At 28.6% G+C, this 12,409-nt stretch overlaps 1 protein-coding gene across 1 annotated transcript; it reads left to right on the top strand.

Annotated features, from left to right (window-relative positions):
* The first annotated feature begins 7,771 nt into the window (after positions 1-7,771).
* LOC148543912 (uncharacterized) lies at positions 7,772-9,163 on the top strand. The gene is made up of 2 exons (XM_088498773.1): positions 7,772-8,234; positions 8,334-9,163. Exons 1-2 carry the CDS (start codon positions 7,772-7,774, stop codon positions 9,161-9,163), a joined length of 1,293 nt encoding a protein of 430 aa, XP_088354899.1.
* Positions 9,164-12,409: the final 3,246 nt, after the last annotated feature.

Consider the following 12,409-nt stretch of genomic DNA (forward strand, 5'->3'; position numbering starts at 1 on the left):
TCCGCTGACTTTGAGTCTTGTTACCATCTCCTTTAATCCCCTCCTTTTCACCTGATGCATGCCCCCTCCACTCTCCCCCTTATTGCTTCCGCCGACATGGCCGGCTGCCTCGCTATGTGCCACCCTCGAAGACTCTCCCCCGCTCTCCCCACTCTCCATTTCACGTACTCTCATGTACTCTCTCGTAGTCTATAAGACTGCATTTGGTTAATCGGTATATTTATCCAGGATAACAATAAAATGATACACATTTATTATGATAGTGTTTGTTTAGTGGCTATGTTTGTTTTTTTTTTCTTTTTACCAAAGATAGGAGACTCGAACCCGCAACCTCTTAATTTAGTATGGGGAGACTATGCCATTTGAGCTATTACTCATTGGCTAAAATTTGGAAGATAGGAGACTCGAACCCGCAACCTCTTAATTGATGATGTAGTGTTGTTTCCAAGTTGAGGTATCAACATAACAAGTAGTCATTGGATAAGAAAGCATAACATATCACCAACTACCGATACACTTTGACTCTCCTTCCACTACCATCATCATCATTCATCAGTTTATTTATATATGGCATTGGCAGGTAGCTACCCTACTCATTCAGCAACAACCAATACAAAATAGCAGCATAACAACAACAGTGCCATAACAAAACAGCAGTTTAACAAGTCATTAATTACAAATTCCAAATTCAAAATACTGATCAGTGATCACACAATCACAGTACCATAACAAAACAGCAGCATAATAATAACAGCAGCTTAACAAGTCACTAATCAGAAATTCCAAATTCAAAATACTTGATCAGTGATCGGAGAATCACAGTGCCATAATAAAAGAGCAGCATAACAACAACAGCACCACAACAAGGGGGAAAAGAACAATGAAAGTCACAAAAGAAATTAGCAATCCTATTCCTGTTTCGTGCATTTAATTACTCATAAACAAAACTCAACTCCACCTAAATTGTTAATTTAACCTTGATCTTATGAAATAATAAATAGGAATACATTACATTGCTCTTTCTTCTAAAATTCAAGCAAAAACAAAAAGGAATGGTTTTAGTAGTTTAGTTCTTTGCAGATCTCACTGCTCAGAATATATTGTAGAGGAACAAGGCAGCCTTCTCTAATCATTGATCACAACAGGTAATCAGATAAATAAGAACAAGTTTACAGGGTTGAGTGAGAAAACTTCTTGTTGAAGTCATCGACTTGGGCTAAGTGAAATCCTCCACATTAGAAATATAAGGAGAGGATAAGGAGATCAAACTACATTTGCAGCTTAAGCCTTATAACAAGGCAAGTATACTAAAATGTTAATAATACTTAAGATCAAACATGTTCCTGTTCAATTTATCATGTGGTTAATGTCTGAATTGGAAACATAGATTCATAGTAAATAGCTATGCATTAATTTGATATATTTAAAACTTAGTATGTCATGTGTCTATAATCATCTATATTTATACACCAAGAAAGTAACCATTTATACAGATGCTAAAATCAAAACAGGAAGACAGATGAACATTTAAAACCGTAAAACCCACTTTTCGCATTACAAAAGACTCAAGAAATCAAAAATCAGTAGCATTACAAAAGATCCAAGAAATCATAAATCAGCAGCATTACAAAAGACCCAAGAAATCAAAAATCACAAATTCAACCTCAAAACCTGAAACAGAGTAACAGACTCAACAGAAATCAGTAAATCACAGTTTCACTAACCTTCCACTGACAGCAGGAAGACGAAGACACGACGGCGACACCACGGCGCACCAGCTGGAGGCCTCGACCAGCGATTTCACCTGGGAATGGACGACGTGCCGAGCTAGAAGGGGGAGACGCCGCGGAGGAGAGGAGAAGGAGGAGGCCGTGGAGACGACCGGCAACCGGCGACCCGCGGAGCGCTGAGGATCTGGGGACGGCATCGCAATGAACGGCTAGGGTTTTCCTTTGCTTCAGATAGGCCAGGGCTTGCACGAATGATTGGGGGAAGGAAGGGGGTTGTTCGCGAATGGTTCTGGGTTTATTTTTCTTTTTTTTTACAAATAAACAAAACGGCGTCGTTTTCTATGAACCGGCCGGTTACAGGTCCGGTCCAACTGACCGGTTCTTGGCCGGTTCAACGTTTTTTAAGCGATTTTTTCCTCAGCAGTTATAAGTACTGGACCGGACAGTTATTACTACCGGTTCTCAGTTAAACCGGTTCGACCGGTCGGTCCGGTCTAATTTTCAGAATCTTGTTTTTAACTGTTAAATATAATTTTGGTTCTTAAAATATAAGTCAAAATTTTTATTTATTTTTAATTTTTTTGTATATAAAATTGTCCCTAAAATTTAACTTAATTTTAAAATCGTCTTTATTTTAGGAACTAAAATCTTACAGAAATGGCAATAAAAACAAAAACAGAAATAGATTGTAGATAGTTTTTTCTTCTTCTTTTTTCCTTTCCATTAATCGGAACAAAAATATTCTCTTTCTCTTATTTTTTTATTTTATAATTTTTTTAAATAAATAATTTGATCTAAAATTTTAATATTTAAGTAAAAAAGATAATTTTAAAATTGGATTTTAAATTTTAAAAACGATTTTATTTGTAAAAAAAACATTGGTAACAAACAAAATTTCAATTTATATTTTAGAGATCAAAATTATAGTTAACACTTCTTTTAACTACAACGAATAAGAATCAACTTGTAACGTGATACTCAACAACCACTAGCGAATTAAAGCCGATGTGGACAAACCCTTTTACTGACACGGATAAAACTAAATTCCATACTGCAGCTTGAACGCGGCGAGAGGGAGAAAAAAGATAGCAAGTACTACTCTCTCTCTTTGAACGAATCCGAAGTTCGAAGGGGAGATGGATTTGATTTGCACCTAAATCCTTGGATCGCCCATGTGTCTGAAGAAAATAAAATTTTAACAAAATAAATTTATTCAAAAAATATCAACAACTCATCTTTATAGTAATACAAATAGGGAGCTCATATGTTGATGTAGCGTTCATACGTTGATGTAGCGTTCATACGTTGAGTCTGAAAATTTATTTGTTTAGGTGTCGTCACTAGAAATTTTTAGATTTATATTTATAAATTATAAATTATAAATTATTATTTGTTTAAGTTGTTATTTTAAAATTTTAATCTATTTATTTAAGTTGTTATACTTAAATTGTTATTTTTTAAATTTTAAATTTTTTTATTTAAGTTGTTATTTTTTAAATTTTAGATTGTTGTACTTAGATTGTTATTTTTTAAAGTTTTGTAGATTTTTTTCAAAAATTACAACTACATACATAAATTTAAATATATTTACGTTAATTTAGAATTTTAAAAATTGTTAATATATTTATTTACTTTATCTGTAAATTTAATTTAAATTTAAATTAAAGTCAATCAAATTTAAAAAATTTTAGCTATGAGTCAACTATATTTAAAGTACATCAAACCCTTTTCTTTACATACATCCAAAATCTAAAATTTCTCTACTTATTTCAATGGATGGTATTCACAAAATCGCAGAAATCAAACCTACAATCGATAATTTGTGTGTACGTATACGAATGATACGGTTATGGACACTACCAAGTTACGGTAATTCTTCATTGCCATACTCAATTGAGATGGTTTGACTCGATGAAGACGTGAGTTTTCTACTAATATTTTTTATTTTATTTTAAATTTATATTATTTATATTTTAAATTTGTTTGTTTATCCTCATCTAATTGTTCTTTGATTTTTGTTTATCAATTCTAGGGAGGAAAAATACACGTCTCGGTTAGGAGGGTTCTTGTGTCTCGATTCGTGACAAGGAGGCAAAATAAATTTTGGGAAAGAACTGTGTAGAGATACTTGATCCACTCCTATTGGTAAGTTCTAACCAATATTTATTTCTAAAAACATTAGTGAATATATTTTTAGTGTTAATTTTTATATTATTTATTATTAATATATTATGTAATACCCTGCAGAAAGGAGATCTATCGGATATACCTACACTTTTACTCAACCTAATTGATAAGATCTTTTTCTTCATCGTTGAAGTTTAAATATATGATAATCCACATTTTTCACCTTTTTATAAAGTTAAGATGATGACTGATAATGTGAATCTCATAAATAAATTCAAAAAGGCTCACTCTATTCAAATTGTGAATACAGTTATAAGTGTACTTTCTATTAAAAAGCAGTATATTTTTCTCTTCCTTGGTCATTAGTAGTATCTAATTTATAAATAATAATTAATAACTAATTATAATTTTAGGATGTTGACTACACTGGTGGTTTGCTTCCAATTTCAAAGGCTTCCTCAATCATTGAAGGGGAGAAAGTAGAAGGTGTTAAGGTATTTGTTCAAAAAATGAATTTTTTGTTTGTTTGTTTTCTTAAAAGTAGATCTTTATTTTATTAAAAAAATATTATTGAGATAAAATCAAAGGTGAGAAGGAAGTCTTTAATTTAACGTAGTATTTTGTACAGAATTTGTTGCTTGAGTTCTCCAATGAAGTTACGGACAATGATGAATCCGAAGTGTTGGAAAATGCTATTACACCAACCAAGCGACTATCCTCGGAGTCGGAAGATTCGAAGGTGCAAGGAGATACCTCAACTTGCAAGAAGATCAAGATTGGGAATGAAACTTGAGAATTTGGATGCACATGTTTTAGAATCTTTTTAGAGTATATATAATAGAATAATGTCAAGCATATGTTTGTTTTGGTGGAAACATCATCTTTTCTTGAGTTGTTATTTTTCTTTTGGATTTTTATGTTTGGAATTTAAAATTTTTTTAAATATAAATTGAAGTTATTTGGTTATTACTTATGATTTTATTTTTAATTCGATTCATACTGTTGATATTATGTTAATTTCTAATTTAGTATTTAATGTCATAAAGTTATAAATTTCTTATATGAATTATTGTTGATACAATTAAGTTAGTTATTAATTTTTAATATGTACTTATTTTAAAAAAATCTAATTATAATTTTTAATTAAAGTATTATGTTTAAAATTTTAAATTTAAATTCAAATAAACTTTTTTTTTGAATTTTTAAATATAATTGGATTTGAGAATATTTTTTAAAATTTTATATAATTTATAAGCTATTATGTTAATTACAAAAGATTATATTAAAGTAAATAGAATTACCAGTCTTATTAAAATGTGAGGTTATTTATCCTATTTAAAAAAATATTTTAATTTGACATTTTTCTATATTTAATTCTGTTTCTAATGTTGTTCCGACAAAATTGAATTAATTTAAAAAAATTTATTTAAAAATTTAAACTTTATACTAACTAATTAGAAAATTCTATTTAAAAATTTAAAATTTGAAATTCTAATACTAATTCCTAATTAAGTGACTTCTTAACTGTTTCGATTTTTAAATTTAAATTTTTTTACTTGTCACATTTATAAATTTTCTCTTTACTCAATTTACATTGTTATCTTTTAAATTGTTTCTGCACAATAGAAATACTTTCATTTTTTCTTTTTTTAAAAATTTTTTCTAAATTTACGTAATTTATAAGGTTATTAATTTTTAGATTGTATTTATTTTTATTTATTTTTATCGACAAATAATAGGAATGACACTATTTATAACAAATCTAATAAAATCATTTTTAAATTAACAAATTCCTATATTCCTGATGAACAACAAATGTTTAATTAAAAAAAAATTATTTAAAAATTTAAAATTTGCACTAACTAATTAGTAAACTCTATTTAAAAATTTGAAATTCAAAATTCTAATACTAATTTCTAATTAAGTGACTTCTTGACTATTTCGATTTTTAAATTTAATTTTTTTTTATTTGTCACATTTATAAATTTTCTCTTTACTCCATTTACATTGTTATTTTTTAGATTGTCTCTGCACAATAATAGAGGTACTTTCTTCTTTTTCTCTCTTTTTAATTATAAGCTATTCATTTTCAATTTCTTTATTTAATGAAATAAAAAAATTTTAACTATTAGTTGAATTTATTGATTGTGAGATTAAACTTATATTTATTTGAAAAAAGAAACTTTTGTGAAAAAAATATATATTATTTTTTGTAAAATATATTTACGTAACTAAATAAATGAGAATGAAAAGAAAATTAAAGCCGCCGTTGAAGTTAAACTGACCATTTAGTTATTTATTTATTAAGTAAAGATGCAGATGAGTGAAGAGGTTGAATTCAAACAGGATAGTTAGTAAAATGGATGAAAAAAATAGAGAAAAAATGAGAACTACATGGATATAAATATATATATAACAAAACATAATGATTGATTTAGAATTTTTGATGGAATAGGAACAGAGAAGAAGGAACAAATGTGCGTGGTGTGTTATGGGTATTTTGGCCAAATAAAATCTCATAAAATACAATATTTTCTATACATTATTTAGCTATTGACAAGTAATAAATTATTAGTTTATATTGTCTTCGTAATATTTTACTAAGTTTGTTTATAAAAAAATTACAGAAAATCCGAGTGATAGTTCCAATGGTGTGCATTTTGATTTGGTGTTGTCGGACATTACAAATAGCAGCATCAATACAGGTTAATTTTTGGATGATTTTTTTGAAACTTGCTTATGTGAATATGCATTCACTTTATGTATATTTTGATTTTTCTACCATTTATTCAATTATAAACTTTAACAGAAAATTTGTTCAAAACTAATGTCTCAAATTATCTTATTAGGTAATAACCCAACACCATATCGATCAAGGTCTTCAACTACTAATTCACACTCTGTAGGTGAAAAAGAACAATGTGAAAATATTAATAGTATTAGTAATTTGGGTATCACACGTGGAGCATATGATAGCCCATGTCATCAGACAAGTCAACAACAGTTTCAACAAACATCAAACAATATCGACCAATTACAAAGCTAGTGTATGTTAATATGATTTTATTACTTAAAGACCAAACATTTAAATTTTAAATTGGTCTATTAAAAACAATCTTTGGTATATGCTATATAATTATTATAGATTCATTAGAGCACAAAAATCGAATTAGATTGGCCTTCAATAATGAGATTAACCTTTCATTTGCCTAGAGAGCAAAATATCATCTTTAAAGACGATGATGATCTTGAGAAAATCATGGAAGAAGAGGAAGAAAAATGTATGATGTTCTTAGCATAGATGGAGGCCAATAAAAAATTTGAATCAGGTCAAATTTTGACATATGCTGAGTTTCCAAATCAATTTATTTATGATAGAGAAGCAAGGGAATGACATCCACGCAAAAGAGGGTATTCTATCGAGAGGTTAAACTATGTTCCATCGGGTACAGATGATATTTATTATATGAAAATTTTGTTAGCTGTTCAGAGAGGTTGCACAACATATGAGTCTATTAGGACATTTAATGGAATTACATATTCTAACTTCCAAGATGCTTGCTATTCCATGGGACTACTGTGCGATGATAGGGATTTCATTACAGCTATTAATGAGGTAGCTGAATTTGCATCTGGTCATCAATTGAGAAAATTATTTGTGATACTACTGATATCTAATAGCATTAGCAACCCAGAGCGTGTTTGAAATGTAACTTGGACATTATTAGCTGATGGAATACTATATGAGAGGAGAAAAGCTTTAAAAAATCAAGATATTTTACTATGTCTTTTTTTTATATCAAGATTTTATTCTCTTATTATTTTTATTTTTATTAATAATATTAATAGTTTTATTTTGGAATTACTTATTAAATATTTTATAAAACCACTATGTGCTTTTGCTAGGACTAAACATGACTGATGACGAATTGAAAAACCTCTGCCTTATTGAGATTAAGAAGATACTCAACAGCAATGCGAGATCTTTAAGAGACTATCAATCAATGCCATATACTGAAATGTCTGATGTTCGCCTTTTTCAGAATAAGCTAATAGAGGAGGAGTTAGCATATGACACAAATGCGTTGACTCATACAAACTTATATACGGAACAAAAGATGACTCATGAGCAAAGGTTAGTATTCGATGAGATACTTAATGCTGTTATTACAGACTCTGGTGGTTTTTACTTCCTTTATGGGCATGATGGGTGTGGTAAGACATTTATTTGGAATGGACTTTCTTCTGCTATTCGGTCTAAAGGAAAGATTGTTTTAAATGTCGCATCCAGTGGAATTGCGTCTTTACTCCTACCTGGTGGCAGAATGGCTCATTTTAGATTTTCAATACCCATTACAATTACTGATGAATCTACTTGTAATATCAAGCATGGCAGTTTGAAGGCTGAGCTGCTCATCCAAAGTAGCTTAATAATTTGGGATGAAATTCCAATGCTCAATAAAATGTGATTTGAAGCACTTGATCGGACGCTCAGGGATCTTATATCAGTTACCGATCAACATAAGACACATCAACCATTTGGTGGTAAGGTTGTTGTTCTAGGAGATAATTTCAGACAGATACTTCCGGTGATTCCGAAAGGGAGTAGACACGATATATTGACATCAGCTATTAACTCATCCCATCTGTGGTCGTTTTGTAAGGTTCTGAAACTGCATACGAACATGAGGCTTCTAATGTCTTATTCAGATCAAGATGAAGGTGAAATGAAGAGATTTGCTAATTGGATACTTGATGTTGGAAATGGAAATATTGGTTCTGTTGTTGGTGATGAATCAGAAATTGAAATTCCAGATGATCTATTGATTACAACTATTGATGACCCTCTCTTTCATTTGGTAGACTTTGCATATCCAAATTTGTTGCAAAACATGTCAGATTACAGGTATTTTCAGAGTAGGGCAAATCCTGCACCCACGCTTGAGAGTGTCGAGAAGGTAAACGATTTTGTCTTGACAATCTTTCTAGGGATGGAAAATGAGTATTTGAGTTCTGACATAACATGTCAAGTTGATGAGAATGAAGATGTACAACAAGAGCGGTTCACACCAGAGTTCCTAAATGACATCAAATGTTCGGGACTACCCAATCACAAGTTGACTTTGGAGCCAGGAGTCACTGTAATGCTACTGCAAAACATAGACCAGACTTCAAGTTTATGCAACGGGACAAGATTAATAGTTAACGAACTTGGCAGCAACGTAATTGGAGTGACGGTAGTGACCGGTAGAAATATTGGAGATAAAGTGTACATTCCAAGAATGAACTTGATCCCTTCAAATTAGGAGTTGCCATTTAAGTTTCAACGGAAACAATTTCCATTAGCAGTATGCTTTGCGATGACCATTAATAAGAGTCAGGGTCAATCATTATCACATATAGGACTTTACCTGCCAAAATCAGTGTTCACCCATGGACAACTTTATGTTGCTTTGTCAAGAGTTAAGAATCGCAGTGGCCTCAGGGTTTTAATTCTAGACGAAGACGGCAATCCAAAAGTAATCAACAACAAATGTCGTGTTCAAAGAAGTTTTTAATAATATTTAGGTAAGAATAATAGTATTTTCATTTTAATAGCATGTTATGATTTACACTTTTGTATAAATATTTACTATAGATATAACAAATTTATCTATAACTCTGTTTTTAGATTTGAGATGAAATGTGTAACAAGAAGCACAACATCATATGCCAATTACTTTTCTACTGAAGTTAGTAAAATACTAGGTTGTCGATAAATTTTTATTAGCCTTTTGATATAAAATTTAGTGTAAAATTGACATGCTATTATTACAGTTATATATGTTCTTATTTTTTTTATGTCTCCCTCCTTATGGTTCAAGAATATTATAGACTTTAAACTCTTCTATTTGTTTTTTACTTTAAATAAAGATAAAATAGTATATTCAGTACGATTATTATATAATAACAATGATCGTATTATACTAAACTCAAAAAATTTATAATTATAAAATATTATTTTTAATTTAACATGTCAAATTTAAATATAAACCCGTACATCGCACGAATTTAATACTAGTAATAATTAATAAAGATTCAAGTACCGTTGGAGCAAGATGAATTCAAATCTAATTTAGCCAACGTCACTTTAATGACTCGATAGCTTATCCAAAATGTATAATACCGAACGAATAATTATTGTCTGAACAAATTCTTTTAAAATGAGGAGATCAATACAGTAAAAATGATAATTTAATCATAATTAAATAAAAATATAAAACTTACACATAAATACATAATGTTAGTTATAAGCTTATTAATAATAATTAAATTTTTATTTTTTTATTTTAAAAATTATTTTTTGCTATTTTTTATTGGAATAAAACTCTATATTCAAGCAAAATACTTAACCAAGTTGTTATAACAATTTTTCAAATCACGCATTTTTTTCTTCTTTTCCTTCTCTTCCTTCTTCTTCTTCTTTTTCAATATTGCATCTTCTTCTTTTTATTCTTTAAGTAATTTTTTCACTTTTTATTCAAATATGAATCGAATTACTAATAAATTAGAAGCAGGAATTTAAAATAGATCAGACAGAAATAGATCATCGTGTTTAAAATATTGAATGATTCAAGTTTAAATTAGTTGAATGGGAGTGATTTGAATTTTTTTCTGATCGAATCAAGTGGAGTAGTGGACGAGATTTAGATTATTCAATTTTGAATTGAATGGAATGGAATGCAATTGCTAAATTCAGTTATATATGTACACCATTTTCGGTTCATTTGGTATTGTATAACGGTTTCGTTTTAAAAATATATTCGATTCATTTGAGACGCAGGTGTTTTTACATTCGAATTTATATCGGTTCATTTGGTATTTTACAATGATTTCGCTTTGATAATATTTTCAGTTCATTCGAGATGCAGGTTTTTTGAATTCAAATTTATATAATGGATAATTTTCGGTTCATTTGATATTATACAACGATTTCGCTTTGATAATATTTTTGCTTCATTCGAAACGCATGTGTTTCTGAATTCGGATTTATATAATGGGCAATTTTTGTTTCATTTGATATTATATAATGATTTCGTTTTGATAATATTTTCGGATTCGAAACTATTTAATGATATCACCACAGAGAATCAAAATCAATAAAGATGTTAGCAAAATGTTACTGTTGTTGGTGATGATGATAACGAAAGAGAAATATAACGAAAAAGAAAAAAAAAAAAAGAAGAAGACATAGAAGAAAAACCTATGTGTAGGAATTTGAAAGAATGAGGAGGAGGAGGAGAAGGAAGAAACGGAGAAGGAGAAGACGAAGACTTGAAACAAAAAAATTGCGTTATTGAAACGCGCGTGTGATACACGCTGGTGTAATAAAAGTGATTTTTGTTGAATTTGGATCGACTTAATTGCCAAAAACACTTGAATGTGTAGTTAAAATGGTTTTATTGTGCTTTGCCAAGTGATAAGCATAAAGCGCTTACTTATCCAACACACTTTTTAAAATTACATTTGAAGGAGAGATTGAGACTGAAAGATAAAAATTGAGAGATAAAGACAAAATTAAGATTTTATATTATATTTAGTATAAAATATATAAAATTAAATTATGTCTCAATATTTTATTTGATTTAAAATAAATTTAAAGACTAAGAATTTGTTTGGGTAAATTTTTAAGAAAAGATTTTTCTTCGAATTATTTTTTTTTTAAAGATCTTATGAAAAAGTAAAAGTAATTTTATGTTTGGGTATCTCATGCAAAAAGATCTTTTTATTTATCAATTATGTTTGGATATAACAATATAAAAGTACTTTTCTGATTATTTATTACATGAAAAACATCTTTTTTTTTTTTAAGAAAAAAGATCTTTTAAAAAAAGATGTAAATTACAACTTCTCAAAATAGATATTTTTTTATTTTTTAGTACTTTTACTTTTACTACTAGAAATTTACCAAACACACTAAAAAATAAAAAAAAAATATTTTTCATTAAAAAAATATTTTTTTTATCAAAATAATAACACCGAAACAAATACTAAAATAACCAAAATTACTTAATTATCTTTATTAATTAAAAAATAAAACAAAATAAATTTTAATTCCATTCTCCTTTCTCTTTTTTTTTTTCTTTTTTTTTTCGCTCATTTTCTTTAAGAATCATCATCATATAATCATCACCATTAGTAGAATGAAAGAAAGAAAAAAAAAATGGGGCCAAAATAAAGCTATAAAGATTATCCAACAAAAGCAACATTGAAACAAAAATTTTAGAAAAATACTAAGAAAGCATTAGAATTTATTATTTTTTATAATCACTTAACTATTAATTTAATTTTTTTAGTTTAATCTAACGATATATTTTATTTTATATTTTTAAATATGTACTGATAATTAAAAATAATACATTTTAACCTTTAACATTTTTCTAAATTTTAACAGTTCTTTGTATAACAAGAAATTGGAGAGCTGAAAACAAGGGTAAAACGCTGACCATGGCTCCGATTCGGTTTGAGAAGGACGAAAGATAATAGAAAATTGAAAAAAAAAAAGTTATTTG

Source organism: Arachis ipaensis, chromosome B9, assembly GCF_059453495.1.
Source record: "Arachis ipaensis isolate K30076 ecotype BB chromosome B9, ASM5945349v1, whole genome shotgun sequence".
NCBI classification, from domain to species: Eukaryota; Viridiplantae; Streptophyta; class Magnoliopsida; order Fabales; family Fabaceae; genus Arachis; species Arachis ipaensis.